The following is an 18,598-nucleotide window of genomic DNA, read 5'->3' as shown; positions in this document are numbered from 1 at the left end:
AGCCTGGAAGCCAGCGCCGTGAACCGTGACAAACCAGAGGCGGTGGGACAACTTAGTGACAACAGGGACTTAGCAAAAGATCATGTACAACGTCATATATTTATAAAGGCCATTGTCGTATCCCTTTGACACCACGTTCAACCTTGTAAAGTGTACTGTATACTTTACACTCACATACATACATACATACATACTTACATACATACATACATACTTACATACATACATACATACATACATATCAAAACACTGAATGAACAAACCTTGACTTGAACATTATCTAATCGCAATGTGTGAATAAACATGTCAGAACTTTTTTTTTTTGTGCAATACGTTATTAGTGAATCAATTTATTCCCTATCTAATCATAAACTGCTCACCAATGCCTCAAATAAATACTCAGTACAAAAAGCGTTGTTCACTCAATCATATTACCGCGAAACCACACACAAATGCAAACAAGAGACAAAACTAATGTCTTTCCTAACACTGACATGAATCATAAACTTATCAAATATCAAACCAAGTTGATGGAAGTGGTCGGTGTTCAGACGGTGACACAGAGGAAGCACGCCCGGCCCTCGTCACATGGAGTCATCCTGAAGGGAGCACCACGGGGCCCATCCTGTGGGGAGGGCCATGGGGCCGCATCCTGAAGGGAAAACGCGGACTGGGCTCTACTTGCGGTTGGCGATGGTGCCTGTCCCTGCGTCGATAAGGTAAGCCAGGGCGTTGATGATCATGATGGACTGCAAAAGAGAGATGAGTCAGCATATAGTAGTGGTTGTTTTTAACGCCTTGACTGCCACGTGGTACACCTTTCCCTAATTGCCAATCACTCTGAAACATCTTTACTTGTTCTACAGCCACAGAGAATCTTGAAACTGAGTAGAAATTGTAAAACCTATTCTTTTTTATCAATAGCTTTCTTGCAGATACTTATAAAGATTTCATACATAGCAGATGACGGTGATAACTGTCTCGTATCAAACTGAAAGAGTTAAGAACAGTTTCATGATATCTCAGTAAATAAATTAGCTTTTCTTTCGGTTCTGCTTTTATGTCCTTTTCTTCCTTCTTTAACGGGATTTGAGTGGGCTCTTTTTTTTTTTATTAATTATTCTCTTAGTCAATCTCTAACACACATACTCGTAGATATACAGAAGAAAAATGTATTTGTTCTCATTCACAGGAAATCCTTATCATGTCAAGTTACTTCACGCGTCTATGTAAACAAGATAAACAACATCCCATCTTGTTTATTAGTCTTTACCAGTACGGCTTCTTCCCCGGCTCGATAAAAATGATCTGGCGCAAGCTTAGAGTATAGTGTCTAGTGATCAAGCATGTATTCTCTCTCTCTCTCTCTCTCTCTCTCTCTCTCTCTCTCTCTCTCTCTCTCTCTCTCAACAAATTAGCCTAAGTTTTCTCAGTTAATACACACTTTCTGACAGATGAGTGGGAAAGGGAGATCACAAGAGACGCTGCTATGTCAATTAATTTATAAACACGTCTTCTTCCTGCTTCGTCGCATGGAACCGTTCAAAGGCATACCCGGTCATATTAAGAGATTCAAAGCTAAAACCATGAAACACAGGACCATATTATGAAGCGCCTAATTGGAGTTACACGGGTTTATTTAAGGATGTTTTTACGGTTCAAGTGACTGATTAACAAGACTTTTTATATAATTAACGGGAAAAACACCCTTGAGGACCCGGCTAGTCATCTTTGTGGCGCCTGAAAATAGCCGTAGTGAAAGAACAGAGGGTTTTCAAAGGTGTTTTTATGGTTCTAGTGACAAATTAACAAGATTTCTACGTAATTAACATGAAAACACTCTTAAGAACCCGGCAAGTCATCTCTGTGGCCTCTGAAAATAGTCGTGGTGAGAGAGCAAATACGGACCTACTGTAGTCAAGATAGACTCACCCCCATTGCCATGCCGGCCTTCGTGGTGTCACTGTCCCCGAGGTTCTGGTAGGTGTCGATGGCCATGGCGCCTCCTGCCACGTTCATGATGGCAGCGGTGAAGCAGTACAGAATTTCCTGAAGAACACCATCGATCGGCATTAGTCATAAAGGAATGCAATGGATGAACAAACAGCAGCAGACGTGTTACCCCTTACGAGGATGGTTGTGGTAAGATCTGCTGCATGATATAAAGTAATTGATGTTGGATAGTGAAGGAAAAGATTTGGTGTTATGTTTTTAGTTATCTCATGCACAGGGTTGCTTACTCTATTTAATATCTCGTATTAAATTTGGTTGTAAAGTTTTGTACAGCTACATCTTATGGTTATAAAATATATTAACTTTACATCACAGAACCGTAAGACTGTATTAAAATATGAATACTTTCTACGTGTGTGTGTGTGTGTGTGTGTGTGTGTGTGTGTGTGTGTGTGTGTGTGTGTGAGAGAGAGAGAGAGAGAGAGAGAGAGAGAGAGAGAGAGAGAGAGAGAGAGAGAGAGAGAGAGAGAGAGAGAGAGAGAGAGAGAGAGAGAGAGAGAGAGAGAGAGAGAGAGAGAGAGAGAAAGACCAGTATTTACTATGGAAATAAAAAAAAAATAATGATAGCTATGATGACAAAAACAAAAAGTCAGTCCATCTTTTCTTAGATCATTCATTAACGTGAAACTCATCAACCAAATAAATAAATAAATAATAAAGCTGAGGTCGACTTTCCCCTCTCACCTTCGCTCGTGGCTGCTTCCACTTACCAGCAGGTTTGAGGCGTGTGCGAAGAAAATGTAAGCCACCAGCAGAGGGATTGAGATGAGGATAGAGGAACCAATGGCGATAACACCCACCATCTCCCGATCATCCTGGGAGACCACGTTTCTTCTGTCATAGCCAAAGTTAAGGCTGTAATTGCGAAGGAGCGCGATGCAGATGAAGGCCAGAATCTGTTGAGCAAATAGATACATAGATGAAGGTGTCTGAATCCGGCGAGTTCATGATGCTTAGCTCTGTATTCTTAACGTTTAAGGGTCAGTGAAGTAATGACTGGGTGACAAGTGATGTTGGTAGAAACGCTGGCTGAGTGTTGGTTTGCATGAGATACAAGTATTTGGCGAATTTGTGGTGTTGTTTAGACGCCCTTACATGTGGGACAGGCGTGGGCAGTGTGCTTCTCTCTCTCTCTCTCTCTCTCTCTCTCTCTCTCTCTCTCTCTCTCTCCTCTCTCTCTCTCTCTCTCTCTCTCTCTCTCTCTCTCTCTCTCTCTCTCTCTATGTTGTGGGTAGGCTATGGGTTGCATCAAGCTGAATGGTATTGTTCATACTGGACGCTGGTTCAGTTAGCATAATACATCTGACACGACGGTTCAGTACACGCAGAGTAAGTAGAAGCATTATACTGTGTGGCTTTGCTGATCTAAGTAACACAAATCAAATCTATTGACGCAAGTGCCTCGTTGCATATTAATCAAAGAGAATTCTAAAAAGTGTGTGCGCGAAGTTCATATTAACGTAAGTAAGACTGCAGAGATTATGCTTTTATTATTAGTAAGAAGTTTGGGCGGCGGGCGTGGGCGGCGTGTCCAGACCGGCGTGGGCAGCGGGCGAGGCGCGGCCCTGTCTTGGTAACAGGGCAGAATAAGGGCGGGTTGACTCGTCCCACACTATTTTTGGGAGTGACGTGATGCTCCACACACCTGGGGGATGAGCCGGGGATGGGGGAAGCCAGGATAAGGGAGGATACAAGGGACACCCAACGGATACGACTCGACAGCTGCAAATACACACACACACACACACACACACACACACACACGCAATATACTACTCATGAGATGAAAAACGAAAAGTAAAGGAGATATTTTAAGAGGATATGAGGAGAGAAAGGAGACGCTCTGGCTGGGATGGCGGAAAAAGGATCGCGGTTGACCCTTCCTTTCCTTCCCCCGCCACTCTCCCTTTCCCGCATCACCCCCCTAACGCTCACCCGCTCACTCTGCTGTTGAGTAAGGCAAAGATTCGGAGGAGTAGAAAATTTGTGCCTCTCTCTCTCTCTCTCTCTCTCTCTCTCTCTCTCTCTCTCTCTCTCTCTCTCTCTCTCTCTCTAGACCTCAGCACAACGAGGGCACAATTTAATACACAGCTTAATGACGAAAACATGACTCATCCCCACTATTATTCCTGTGGCTGAGGCTGGGACGTTATGCACACTAACCAAAAGTATCACCACCGCCTGAGACAAGAATAAAGAAGCAACAGTCACCGCACATTGCTTGGTAAGAGAACGGAGGCTTGCTATTGACGAAGCCATGTGTATTGGTGAAAGTGATACAAGCCAAACCCGCCTAGCAACGCCGTCCCTTCGCATCTCTTACCTTTCTCTCCCCGCTGGTCATAACGCCGCCCTCCACGCCCCTTACTACGTCAACCTTCCTTCCTTCCCTAACCTTTAGCCCCCTAAGGTCTATTCATCGCCCATTCCCGCTCTCCTACACTCTCGCCCCCTCCCTAGTCGTTGTTGGGGTGGCAACCTTCACAGCCCACTACTTGAGTCTTCTACTTGCATGTCATTGCACCTTCTCTTTCTTTCTGCAACTTCTCCGTTTGTGCACAGCAGATTATGCTTAATGGAAGAAAATTTCACACACACACACACACACACACACACACACACACACACACACACACACACGGGGAGAGAGAGAGAGAGAGAGAGAGAGAGAGAGAGAGAGAGAGAGAGAGAGAGAGAGAGAGAGAGAGAGAGAGAGAGAGAGAGAGAGAGAGAGAGAGAGAGACGACACACACACACACACACACACACACCATCTGCGTCAAAAGTTTAATGAACAAATGACAATAACCACTTTAAGGATCCATTTTTAACTTTATAACACTGTCTTCCATACAACACGTGCCAGAGAGAGAGAGAGAGAGATGAGAGAGAGAGAGAGAGAGAGAGAGAGAGAGAGAGAGAGAGAGAGAGAGAGAGAGAGAGAGAGAGAGAGAGATAGAGAGAGAGAGAGAGAGAGAGATTCCTGAGTTAATAAGATAGGATGTATGTAGGTATTCGTGAAATCAGGTAAACTTAATTGTAAAGCTTCACAGGTACAGAGGCAAAAACACTTAACAGATGTTGTGTTTCTGCCTCCCGCTATGTATGTATCATTCGTTCTTGCTTCTCTTCAGTCTTATTCATTCTTTTGTCCTTATTAATGTGAGTAGTTTTTTTTTGTTTTCGTCTTCCCTCCCTCCTCTTTCTCACGCTCGTTCTATTTTTTTTTTTTTTTATTATTATTCTCCTCCCCTCCATTCCTTCTCTTCATTCTATTTTTGGCTCATGCGTTTTATCTTCGTGGGTTTTTTATTTCCTCTCCTCCTCCGTATCCTCCTCTTTTTTCTACCAAGATGCAGATTAGAGTCCAACAAGAACTGAGAAGAATCAAGCACACTTACGTAGCCGCTCATACTTCCATTCCCTCCACCGCTATTATGAACCCCGCCGCCCCTCGCTCCCTCCCACCACATCCGCCACAAGTGTGCAGTTAGTGCAGCTGCGGCCGGTTGCCACGCCATGCTAGCCGCGCCACTACTTCATCCAGGACTCCTCTGTCACTCACATAATTCATGTCTTGATTAATTTTCCCTCACCTCTCTTTCTTTCTCTCTTTCTGCATTCCACGTCTTCCATTTCATATATCAGGATAGTTTTACGTAATTCATTCTTACAAGTGCGTGCATTTTCGGTCATTCCTTTCTGTGTGTGTGTGTGTGTGTGTGTGTGTGTGTGTGTGTGTGTGTGTGTGTGGTGTGTAGACTGTAAGTAGGTAGGTAGGTACATACATACATACAAACATAGCCATAGAAGAATAAAGGGAAATATCCTTGAGTATATTGTGCGTAAGTTTCACGGAGCGGGGCGAGGCAGTGTAGCCAGCAAAAGTTTGAATTCCCTCGAGGTCATGAAGGGAAAGTCATGAGTATTTAACTTCAGGGACTATCTCATGATTGTTTCTTGGGGATGCCCTTCACACTCTGACTTTCTCCTGAACACGGCCACCCCCTTAACTCCTTCAGCAAGCGTGAGTGTGTTGCAGGATGTGAGGCAACTGACGAGTGGCGAGAGGAAGAAAAAAAAAAAAAATGAAAAGTGGCTAGGAGAGAGAGAGAGAGAGAGAGAGTGAGAGAGAGAGAGAGAGAGAGAGAGAGAGAGAGAGAGAGAGAGAGAGAGAGGGGGGGGGGGAGTAGAAAACAAGAACGTAGGGGAGGAGAAAAAACAAGAACAAGATTAACAAGAGGAAGGAGAATAAGACGAACAAGAAGGAACATTACGAAGGACAAGAAACACCACCACCACCACCACCACCACCACCAACAGCAACAAAAACAACAACAACAACAACAAAGAACCACTGAAGGAAGGGCGGCTGGTCAAGAGAGGTTAAGATGCAAGCGTTAATTAACACCTCCAAGCTTCATGTGGCCTCAACAAGTACACAAATAGACGGTAAAATATCTCAGGCTGGTGTGGGTGGTAGGGTGGGATTTGCGACTGGCCCTGTGCGTGAATGTGTGAGTGTGAGCGTGTGTGTGGGTGTGGGTGGGTGAGCAGCGTGCCAGCAAGTTTGCGAGTGATATTACAAACTTAAAAACCTGAATTCCTGGGTAAATATGTGGCTTAACACTTTTTTTTTCACTACATAATGACACCATAGTACGTGTTCTTTCGTTAAGGAGACTTAGATGATTAGAAGAATAAAGGTCTCTCTCTTTTTTAATTATTTTTGGCTAACAGAGATGTCTTTGAGATGATTCACGAAACTTTGAACTTCCAGAATATTTCATTAAGTGTAAAAATAACATAACATTCGTATATAAGTTGATAATGACAATATATGAATAAAAAAAATTAAGTAAGGTTGATGTGTTTCCTTTACTAAAACAATAAGTAAATAAGAACGAATAAATAAAACTAACAACAACAACAACAACAACAACAACAATAATAATAATAATAAACAAACATGTAAACAAATAAACAAGAAAATAATAAAAAAAAACATTCATGAAACTATATCCGTGAGTAACAAGTATGCAAGGTTACTCATTTCAGAAGCAACAGGGTGGCGTTCCCAGCGTGCCTCGTGCTCAGGGATCTGCATGGCGAGCGTGCGAAGCTGATGCGTAAAAGAGGTGAGGCCCAGACGAAGGAAGGAAGAGCAGGAGCTGTATTTATTGATCCACATGCCTGCCCGCTCCTCCCGCTCATGTCTCTCCCGGACCAACCTCACTACTGATACTAATGCTACTGTTCCAGCGTTACTACTACTACTACTACTGTTATTACTACTGCTGTTACAAATACAAACTTCATCTTCTACTTTTCTCCTCCTACTGCTGCTACTACTACTTCTTCGCTTCTCCTCCTCCTCCTCCTCCTCCTCCTCCTCCTCCTCCTACTACTACTACTACTACTACTACTACTACTGGCGCTGTGGTAACCTTCAAGAAGCAATGATGAGAAAAAGACCAAAAATAACATAAGATTTCGTTATCAATTCACACCTAGCATTACAGTAACAAGAATGCTAATAATCTGCTCACCTGTGTATGCATATTCAAGGCTGACATTCCACGAGGGGATAGAAGAATGAACGAGACGAGGCGTACGCATGCACACACACACACACACACACATACACACACATTTTATCTTCCAGGCACTAAAGGAGAACAAAAACGAGAACAAAAGCAAGAACAAGAACAAGAATGAAAAGAAGGAAGAGAGAGAGAAGGCATAATAAGCTGCACCCCCTTCTCCCCTTCCTCCTCGTCGTTCTCCTCCTCCTCCCCTTCCCACGCAGAAATATTTAGTAAGTCTGGGTGTGGTAGTGGGGTCGTGCGCTCCCTGTTGGCGTTTGTAGGTCAACAAAACACTCACAAATAACTCTGGCACACCCGTCCCGCCTCCCTTCCTTCCTGTTATAGTCCCACACACTCGGCATGCACAACAATACACCATTTATTCTTTTCTTTCCCCCATTCAGTGTCAAATAGTGAATATCTGAAGGATGCATCACTGGGAGGCTTGAAACTGATAGATGGATGGATGAACGGATGGATGGCGGAACAAATAGCGATGATTACCAATATGAGAGAGATAAAAATGTTATTATGGCTGGATGAGTCACCACCTGAGAATTATATTTAATCGTTGAGTTCGGAGAGAGAGAGAGAGAGAGAGAGAGAGAGAGAGAGAGAGAGAGAGAGAGAGAGAGAGAGAGAGAGAGAGAGAGAGAGAGAGAGAGAGAGAGAGAGAGAGAGAGAGAGAGAGATAAGCAAAACACAAGCGTAAGTCAAGTTTATATACATTGTTGCAATTATACACAACTAGTAAAACCCTAACCTTGTACAGGAAATATATGAAAAAAAACAAGAAAAACAAAACTGATGAACTATTTTGACAGCACAGAAAAGTGATAACCTCAGCTAAAGAATAAAACACCTGACACACTCACATAATTTCACATTTTCATCACTCAGGCTTATATCAAGTTCGTTTTCTCAATAGCACAGTGAACATGCTAAATCGAACCAGGGACCAGATAACTCCAAGCCGCCCCTGTGACTTAATGAACGCTGCCCGCAAAGATACAACACCATCGCTACCCGACTGACGGAGTGACACGTACAGCGAGGCCTCTCAGTAATTCCAATCTTCCCTGCAGGATTACCCATATGCGCAACTAAGTCTCTATTCTTCCCTGATGTAGATTTACGGGGTTTCTCAGTCACGCATCAGTGGTGGCGAAAGTTGAAGTGATTTGTAACGTAGGGTGTTATCAGTAAGGTAATCTTGCGGCTGTCACTAGAAAAATAATAAAATTGTTACTTCTTTTCTTTTTTTCCAGTTCTCGGCCGTATACAGGAGTGTTCCCCAAGGCGGAGCCACCTTAGAGGGGAGATATTAACCGTCGTAACCGCTTGTGGAAAGAGAGAGAGAGAGAGAGAGAGAGAGAGAGAGAGAGAGAGAGAGAGAGAGAGAGAGAGAGAGAGAGAGAGAGAGAGAGTTATATGTATGTGTATAAGCAAGGGTAGAAGAGAAAGGAAACACTTGAGGAAGGTGCTGCTCATGTGGTGCTAGTGTTGAGGAAGGTGGTGCCCGTGTCGTGCTGGTGTTAACGAGAGGCGTGCCAAATCAGCACTTTCAAATCCTGCCAATGTCCGACCATTCTTTCCACGTCGCTGCTTGGTCTAAACTCAGCCAAGTATTCTTTCATCCCACTCCTGACGTGTGCAACCTTAGACTACACATTCAGGCCACGTAGATATATTCACTCGTAATCGTAATTGCTCCAAGTGTATCGGCGCTCTATCATACCTGCCAAATGTGTAGCCACTCTCGGGTTCTGCAACTGTGAAATAATAAAACGGATGGATTCCTTCAATTCTCCACCTTCCTTAACACAGCTTCTGGTCCTCATTACCTTATCTTTTAAACCAAATTTCCTGCCATGCCATGCACCCTTAATGACGTGACGCTAACACACACACACACACACACACACACACACACACACACACACACACACACACACACACACGTTAATCTGGTCACACATACAGACACACACGGACCATGACCACACCCATGACACCCACATCCTTTCAACCTACTAATGGCCCCCTTGGACAGAAAGGGTGCCTGCCAGCTGTGTCCCGCCGTCGCCAGACACACCCACCGCCTCCCACCACCCGTCGCCGCCGCCCACCCTGACCTCTTTAAGGCACACATGCTAGCAAATGGCGGCTTGTCACCTCTGTTCAATTTCACCTAATGATCTGCATGTAAATCAGAGGAGCGATGATGCGCAGTAACACGTTCATTGCAAATTCACAGGTAAAATAATGAAATGTGTCGCCTGGTGCAGACAATAGGCAATTCAAGTTATAATCAAGGTCACAAAAAGGTACTCACGATTTCCACCAGCTTGAGGAAGCCGGAGAGGGTGCAGATAGCTCTGATGTTGAATGTCAAACCCATTGTGGTGTTACAGATTCTCGCACTCCTGTCACTGTACGTTTCCCTCGCTCTGCTGGTGAGTGAGCCGAGTCTGCGCTGCCGCTCGGTTTTTATACTGAGGCGCTGCCACACGATGCCAAGTAAAGTATTGTACGGTTACTTTTTTTCCTTCTCAAAATTTTGGTGTAATATCAAATTATCTAGTTTTAATGTATGATTTACATTAGCCATTGCACTATGTTCATTACGTGAGGGGTGATGTTCATCCGAAGACACGTATTTGACAAGATATTGATGGGACACTAGTACAATTACTGTATTCTTGAGCGACACATGAGGTAAACTCTATTTTTATGCAAACATGTAGCGTGGTTTCTAAGAAGACCCGGTTCAACGAGTTAAAAAGACGTTGAATCACATGACGGAGTTGCCTCTGAAATATTTTAAAGCGATTGCTGCCATTTCTCTAGGCAATTAACACAGTTCTCTCTCTCTCTCTCTCTCTCTCTCTCTCTCTCTCTCTCTCTCTCTCTCTCTCTCTCTCTCTCTCTCTCAGCTACAATTTTTGTGATGTCCGTTTTTACGACGAAAAGTCAGATGTTATTACATATATACACGCGCGCGCCCTGAGAAAGCATAAACATTGTTGTACCTTTAAAGTAAAAACTGTACAAAGAAATGGTAGTAAAAATAGTAAAAAAAATCATCGCACTTTCTCTTGAACAATATCTACTCAGTTTGTCTTCCTCGATTCGCTTCCTAAAACTCTGAACCATCTCCAGTCCATTATTCACTTTTCCCCTAAGACGAAGCGAAAAACACGTCACCCTGCATCATATTCTTAATAAGACTGGAGTTGGAGGGGTCTCAGCGGCATTAGCAGAAACAGCAACAGCAAGACTTCAAGCACGTCACCTCTCTAACATGCAGGTGTCACTGATTCCACAGTTTTCCCGCCACACATCCCACGCAGTCGTCTCAGGTAACTGGAGAAAGCCTTTGAAGAGGAAAATTCGTTACATTGAGGTAGTAGTCTGTGTTTTTGGATATCTTTAATGTTTGTCCGCTCCTTTTTCCTCGCCTCCCCCCCCTCTCTCTCTCTCTCTCTCTCTCTCTCTCTCTCTCTCTCTCTCTCTCTCTGGCGTAAACGAGCCCAGTGACTAAACTCGCACAATAATAGCAGGTCTGGCCATCAGTTACGCCGCTCACTAGGAGATCCTCTCGCTGCATGGCTACACACGGCACGCCCACACCCGCCATCGAGAGATACAACCACGCTGCCTGGCGCTGCCTGGCGCTGCTGGACGTAGGAACTGTGTAGCTTTCCCTGATGGTGGTGGTGGTAGTAAAGGTGATTGTGAAGGTGGGGGAAAGAATTACACGAAGCCTCCACCTGTATTCCTGAGGTGACTTCCTGAGATGTGATTTTCTATTTATATGTTTGAGGCCAAGGATGTGCCGCAGTCGTGCAACTTTCCCGCTGAAAACCTTCACGCGTGGGGCTTGGAGCATGGCGACCGCAGGGCTCCATCTAGCCGCTTCACTTGCACGGGAAATTACAAACTGGTGCGTATCTGGTGATTATCGAGCTGGGAGGGCGTGGCAGGAAGGGCTGAAGGGGCCTCTAGATAATAAAATTTAGCGACGCACTTACTACTTCCTCCAAATGCTAATTTTAGACATTCAACTTTCGCTAATACATAAAGTCGAGTCGGGTCTGAAACAATGGTTATTTTCTGTTTTCTCTGCACGAATTTCAATTACAGGCAGGTTTTTCTTTCTTTCCCAGCATATTATCGCTCACGTTCGGGGGTGGTCGCTCAGGGCACCCCAAGGAGGCAGGATGTGAGGCGCGGAACATGAAAGGACGAGGCAACGCACCGTGACGAGAAGGGAAGACCAGTGAATGAGTGCGTTGTGCTGTTTGGGTACTCGGAAGGCCGTGTTGGGCGGTGAGGTAGGTTAGGGAACTTAGCTCATATTCTGAAACACTTATGCGCCGCACGTCCATCACTTTCAAAAGGCTTTAATTAAAGTTACACGGATTTTTAAGGGTATTTCTATGATTCTAGTGACAGATTAACAAGATTCCTACATTACCAACTGGAGAAACACTCATGAGAACCCGGCTAATTATCTCTGTGGCCTTTGAAAATAGCCGTGGTGATAGAACAAAACGTTCCTGAATAGACGCAGCCAACAGATAAGTGGAGAAAGGAGCAAGAGCGTTAGAAGTCACTGAATAGCCCTGGCAGACCAAAGGCGCCAACACGAAATTAATGTGCACTTGTTTTAAAATTAGCGGAGCAGAATTGAAAGCTACGTAGCAAGTTGGTAGTCCATGAGATAGTGTCCATGAGATTGCGAAGGTGAGGAGGAGAGGACCGTACAGGAGTTGTTGCTGATGTTGTTGTTGCTGTTGTTGTTGTTGTTGTTGTTGTTGTTGTTGTTGTTGTTGTGTAAGAGGGTGTATGAGAGGGAGAGCGTGTGTGGGTGCACTTGTTTGACAGAGAGAGAGAGAGAGAGAGAGAGAGAGAGAGAGAGAGAGAGAGAGAGAGAGAGAGAGAGAGAGAGAGAGAGAGAGAGAGAGAAAGGGGGAGTCAAAGAAGATCGATAATAAGACTGTCTTCCTTAAATGTGTGTGTGTGTGTGTGTGTGTGTGTGTGTGTGTGTGTGTGTGTGTGTGGGCGGGTGTGTGGGGTGTATGAGAGAGAGAGAGAGAGAGAGAGAGAGAGAGAGAGAGAGAGAGAGAGAGAGAGAGAGAGAGAGAGAGAGAGAGAGAATGTGTGTGTGTATGTGTGTGTGTGTGTGTGTGTGTGTGTGTGTGTGTGTGTGTGTGTGTGTGTGTGTGTGTGTGTGTGTGTGTGCGCGCGTACGTGAGTGAGTGGGTGGGTGTCAAGGAAGATGAAGAGGACGATCTTCCTGAGTGGATGTGTATGAGAGAGAGAGAGAGAGAGAGAGAGAGGAGAGAGAGAGAGAGAGGAGAGAGAGAGAGAGAGAGAGAGGAGAGAGAGAGAGAGAGAGAGGACAGAGAGAGAAAGTGTGTGTGTGTGTGCATCGATGACATCACCGCTCAACCAACCCACACACACACACCCATCCTGTGCCTCTTTTTTGTGACAACCATAAGTTACAACGTCACTGCCACTACGTCATGAAGTTCGGTCAGCGTGAGTCAGGGTCAGCTGCCCCCCGACAAGATAAATGAAGAGGGCCTAGCATCCGCCTGGCACCCCCCGCTCCTTAGGCCCACCACGATGAGGTCATAGCTGCGAGGGGCGTGGTCGTGCCTGTGTGGCGGCGTGGCGTATGAACAGTGTAACCATGCAGGGGGGCTTGGCAGGCTGAGTGTTTGGTGTTTAGATAGCTAGACAGCCCCCCCAAGAACACAATGATTACCTGAAGACTTTGCCAACTCACACTGAACGTTTTCTTCTTTCTTTTTCTTTCTTTTCTTTTTTTTTTTTTTTAACGTACGTACTACAGTTCAATGCCACGCCAAGAAGTGCTTATACTCTTTTTCGAAAATTATATTGGTTGTACGTTACAAATCCTTTCTTTTATTTTATGTTATGATTAGACTTATATCCTTCCCTCCCCCCGCCACCAAGAGAATAATGGTAGCCCTAGATTTTGCTTTCTCTCTATCCATTTATGCTAGAGATTTATAGCCTCCCTCAAGAACTTAATAGTAGTCGTGGATTACATCTTAATATTCCCTTATACTGTAGTTGCATTTATATCCTCCCCCACAAACAGCAGTGCGCTTTGAGTTTTAATAAAGAATATTTTCAAAAGCCTTAGAGATGGTTATTCAAATTCTCGTGCATGCTTACCCTACTGATGATACAGAATACTCGTTTAAGTATCGCTAGAATCATGAAAACACCACTGAAGACCGCCATAGCCTGCCTCCACTAGGGAATGTTAATGATGGCAGAGATAAGATGTTGAATGTCTCAGTGTGGTAAAAGGTGATGTGGAGACAGGAATGGTATGCACAAGAGATGAAGAGGAAATAAGTAGAATGAGTCAAGTTAATGATTGTGTTCGTCTAGTGATATAGATGTTTCCCAATCCAAATACAGTTAATTATCTTATCTACCTTATGATATCTACCTGTTGACACAAATATTTCAACCTGATTTCCTCGCAAGTAAGAATAGCGAGTTTCACAAGCAATGAGAGTTACTGTTTATCTTGTATTCACATTCAGAATCAAGTTCCCTTACAGTCGTCCCTTCCACGCCCAGTTCCCCCCTCCCGCCCCATCCTCCCTGCTCGTTCCTACCTTCCCTCCCCTTCCCCAGCACCCCCTCCTTCTTTCATGCATGTTTCCACTCCAGCCCTAACTCCAGTAACCCCCCAACCCCACATCCGCCCTTTATCCTCAGTCACTTCCTCTAGCACCCCCCAACCGCTCCAAGTTGATGACGTGGCTCCCGGAGCCACGTCATCAATTTGGAGCGATGATGTCATGGTCTTACAACGGTGACGTCATGACCTTCGCTTACACCCGCCAATGGTGAGTTGGTCAGGTTCCTCCTCCCACGCGGGATTATGTACAGAATGCCTCCTCTCCTGACACACACACACACACACACACACACACACACACACACACACACACACACATAAATGAACATGGAGGAAAACTATTGGGAAAAAAAAAAAAAGTAGCGAGGATGAAATCTATATATAAATGACATACAAGGTACATGAGGTACATTCATTGAGGTTTCAGAAAGACGAATAAGATCTAAACCTTTACTGATGACCGTATGAATAAAGCACTGTACAGCTTGTCAATATACATACAACGACACAGACGTGATCCAGAGAATGACCGCAAGAAGGTTGTGCGCTGGTGTTGTCCGGTGCGCGCATTCCTGGAAATATCAATAACGTAGACACTCATTGATACGCTACGTTGATGCAGACAAGTAATGTTCTGAGGAGGGAGAAAGAGCTAGCAAGGTTTGGATGCCGTTTTTTTCTTTACATTAAATATCGAACAGTAGTGGGAGTTATGTTGTGATTAGACAGCGCTGGAAAATAAAGCCCTGGGAAAAAAAAAAAAAGAAGTAAAATCGATCTTTATGACTATTATCTTGTGGCTTTACGACAGTCTCTCTCGTCTAATCTTTCATGAGGAAGTCCTGTTAGCTTATTAGTGTCTTTGCCTTCAGTTTCCAGCCATCTTAACATTAATACGGCCCTGGGTTACGTTTTCTATGATCTTGGAGCACCACAGCCTCGTCAGGAATCGCGCGGCGGTGTGCCGAATATCTCCAAAGTAACACAGTAGCTTGTCAAGAGTCACGGACAAACTCTGAAGGAAGCTCTCAGGCTCTCATGTTATATTAAAGGTTAGCAAGCAACCCCCAGCGACATTAATGAGTCAGTTAACGCTTATCAAACTGAATACACTGTTAACTACATAGGGTTGTCAGTCAGTGTAATGTTTGCCACGTTACTTCATGCCTGTGCTTGGAGACAGGGGGGCAGTAAAACACGGAGGGCATGCATCATGTTATTGGTACTACTACTACTACTACTACCACTACTACTACTACTACTTCTTCTACTACTACTACTACTACTACTACTACTACTACTACTTCTACTGTAAAAAAAAAAATGTAAAAGTAATGTTTCAAAGCACAATACTAGTATGCTGAAAGTAACATTAATGTCCTGTCCTCGTATTCTATCCCCGTCGTTCCTCGATCTGAATCTAAAAGTGTATCCAATTTGAAATGAATCTGTTCCATTTGTCGCTGTGTAACAGTAAAAAGGTACGAAAGAGTGTCGTGATGCCGAGAAATTAGTTCTTACAACGCCCTCCACGGCCCAGTGCTGCCACAAGGCAGGTATTGTTACGTATTGTTTGCTAGCACTTCCTTAGTTTATTTTGCAGTCACGGCCGATGGCTCGAAAGCTGTTACGTGCTGCTCTCTCTCTCTCTCTCTCTCTCTCTCTCTCTCTCTCTCTCTCTCTCTCTCTCTCTCTCTCTCTCTCTCTCTCTCTCTAAACACACACACACACACACACACACACACACACACACACACACACACACACACACACACACACACACACACATTCCTACCACCTAACTAAACGTGGCAGCATTACTAAAACAGACAGGACCTTCACTACCAGACGATGAGCGATCTTGACGGATTTCCTCCTTCTGCTGCTTACTTCTTGGTGAGAGAGAGAGAGAGAGAGAGAGAGAGAGAGAGAGAGAGAGAGAGAGAGAGAGAGAGAGAGAGAGAGAGAGAGAGAGAGAGAGAGAGAGAGAGAGGGGGGGGGAAGTAAACAATGAAGACCAAGTAAATGATAAAGAAGATAAGGAAATAAGGAGATAAATAAACACAAAAGAAATGAATGGATAAGTAAATAGATAAATACTGCAATAAATAAACTGAAAATTATATATATATGGTAAAATAGTTAGATTACCAGATAGATAAATAGATAAAAAAAATTAAATAAACATCTAAATAAATGAACGAGTGAATAAATTAATAGATGAATAGATAAATGTAACAAACAGTACATATTAAATTAAACTAGTAAAAAGTTACACAATATTTGAACGAATGAATAATATACACAAAATAAATAAACAAATAGATTTATAAACGTAAGAAAGAGTAATGATTTAAACTGCTAAAAGTGATAAAATCTTGAATACCACGAATCAAAAAAGAATAAGAGGATTGAAGCCAACAAAAGCCTCACGTCACTTCTGCTTTGAGTTCACTTCACGCACCACAGCCTACTCGTTCATTCACCTCTTCTATGCAATCTTTATAATTCCTCTGTCCATATTTCGATACTCTATAGGTCTTCGTTTACTTATATTTTCCCTACTTTCTCAGCTTATCTTTCGTAATTCTCTCGCTTTTCGTTTATTTATATTCCCCCTGCTTCCTAGATTCACACACGCCAGCTTACGACATTTCGAGAACTCAAACTTCGCTACTTTTAAAGCCTGTAGCAGAAATTATTATGTTTGTTTCAAGACTCTACAAACTTGATTATTCTTAAGTCTTTAGCGCGGAAGTTATTTGGATTTTTAAGACTCTATTAACTCTACTACTCTTAATAGCCACTAGCGAAAGTTATTAGGATTTACAAGAGTGCTTTTCATAATTCTAGTGCTAGTTTCGCGAGGAAGCTGCACCACTGGAGAGTAGAAATGCAAATAAGAACCTGACTTGTTATCTCCGTGACCTTGAGAAAGATTTTGATATGCTGCTGTTTACCTCCCACACTTCAGCCACCTACGATCACGGATGTCACCCCTGGCCTTCCTTCCTGACCCTCCTTCATCCATTCCACAGTCTGAAACGTGTTCTTACATCTTTATGGCCTTGCTCCTTCCATCCACTCCCTTCATGTCACTGGATATACATTTAGTCAGATTATCAGGTAAATCTTTTTATCTTCCACATACAGTTTGAATGCGGTAATTGTGTTTCTGAATGAGCGTTACTAAGTTTCTTCAGGACGTAGCGAAGGGTGTTCAGGAATAAGGGTCTTGTTCTTGATGATATGGTTCTTCTTGTTTCTTCTCTTCGTCTGTTTCATGGTTCTTGTTTCTCTTTCATTCCTTCTGCTTAAGAATTGTAAATTACTGTGTTTTTACATTTATTTGTGCGTCTCTGTTTTTCAAAATGTTCAAACCACAAAACCGTTCATTTGATTTGCGTTTTCCTATCAGACTTCTTCCTTCATTCCTCAGTAATATTTTTTTTTTTTCATTTTTTCCAACTATTCCCACAATAGACTCTCCCAAAACACATAATTTCCAAATTATCTACTTACTGTCCCATCCTTTACCAATTATCGAGTCAGGCCGCAGCATTAAGAGCGATGGACACAACTGTTCCATCAAACCATGGGCACTCACTCCCCCTCCCATCCCAACCCCTACTCCACCCCTTTCTTCCGCGATGGCGCACTTCTGTCCATGGCTCTCGCTGCTGCCCCTACGTATATCATTAAATTCTTCACACGCTTTATAAGTCCTTTAAAAAAAAAAAATCATATTAAGCCACCGTATTGGCTTAGCTGATATCTCACTCTTGTCACTGATTAGCTGAGTGTCTGTCATTGTCGCAGGTTACAGTGAGCTGTCTACTATGATGGTTACACACATACTTGTACCTTTCTTCGTATTTTGAGTTTGCTAGGAAATACTTGACTTGTGATTCTAATAATGGACAGAAGACTGGATGTGCAATAAAAATAGAAGTCCAAAACTAATTTAAATGAACAAGATTGTCTAGTTAAGTTTTTAGTTTTGTTACAAAATCACCGATTCCGTGTAACCAAAATGTTATGAAGAAAGCCTGACGCTCTACAGAAAAAAGAAAATGAGATGTGTGTTTATTTCTGTGACAAAAAGCAAACAGTTCGATCCTCGTTAAATTACGTAGCTTACTTATATAAACAGCTCGTCATGGCCAGCACCTAAATTTTGGAATGTAAATAAATAAATAAATAAATAAATAACAAATAAATAAATGCATTTTCTCTTCTTTTCCACTTTTGACAGTCTTAAAACTCATGCAAATTTTCGAAGAACTCTGTCTGCCTGGCA

General features: G+C 43.3%; 1 protein-coding gene across 1 annotated transcript; it reads right to left on the bottom strand.

The window, feature by feature from the left end:
* Positions 1-85: 85 nt before the first annotated feature.
* LOC135111208 (uncharacterized) lies at positions 86-10,097 on the bottom strand. Its single transcript, XM_064024321.1, has 4 exons — positions 9,937-10,097; positions 2,724-2,909; positions 1,933-2,049; positions 86-749 (listed from the first exon to the last, which is right to left on the bottom strand). The coding sequence occupies exons 1-4, from the start codon at positions 10,000-10,002 to the stop codon at positions 678-680; spliced, it is 441 nt and encodes a 146-aa protein (XP_063880391.1). The 5' UTR covers positions 10,003-10,097; the 3' UTR covers positions 86-677.
* Positions 10,098-18,598: the final 8,501 nt, after the last annotated feature.

Source organism: Scylla paramamosain, chromosome 21, assembly GCF_035594125.1.
Source record: "Scylla paramamosain isolate STU-SP2022 chromosome 21, ASM3559412v1, whole genome shotgun sequence".
Classification (NCBI taxonomy): Eukaryota; Metazoa; Arthropoda; class Malacostraca; order Decapoda; family Portunidae; genus Scylla; species Scylla paramamosain.
This window is presented reverse-complemented; position numbering and strand designations above follow the sequence as displayed.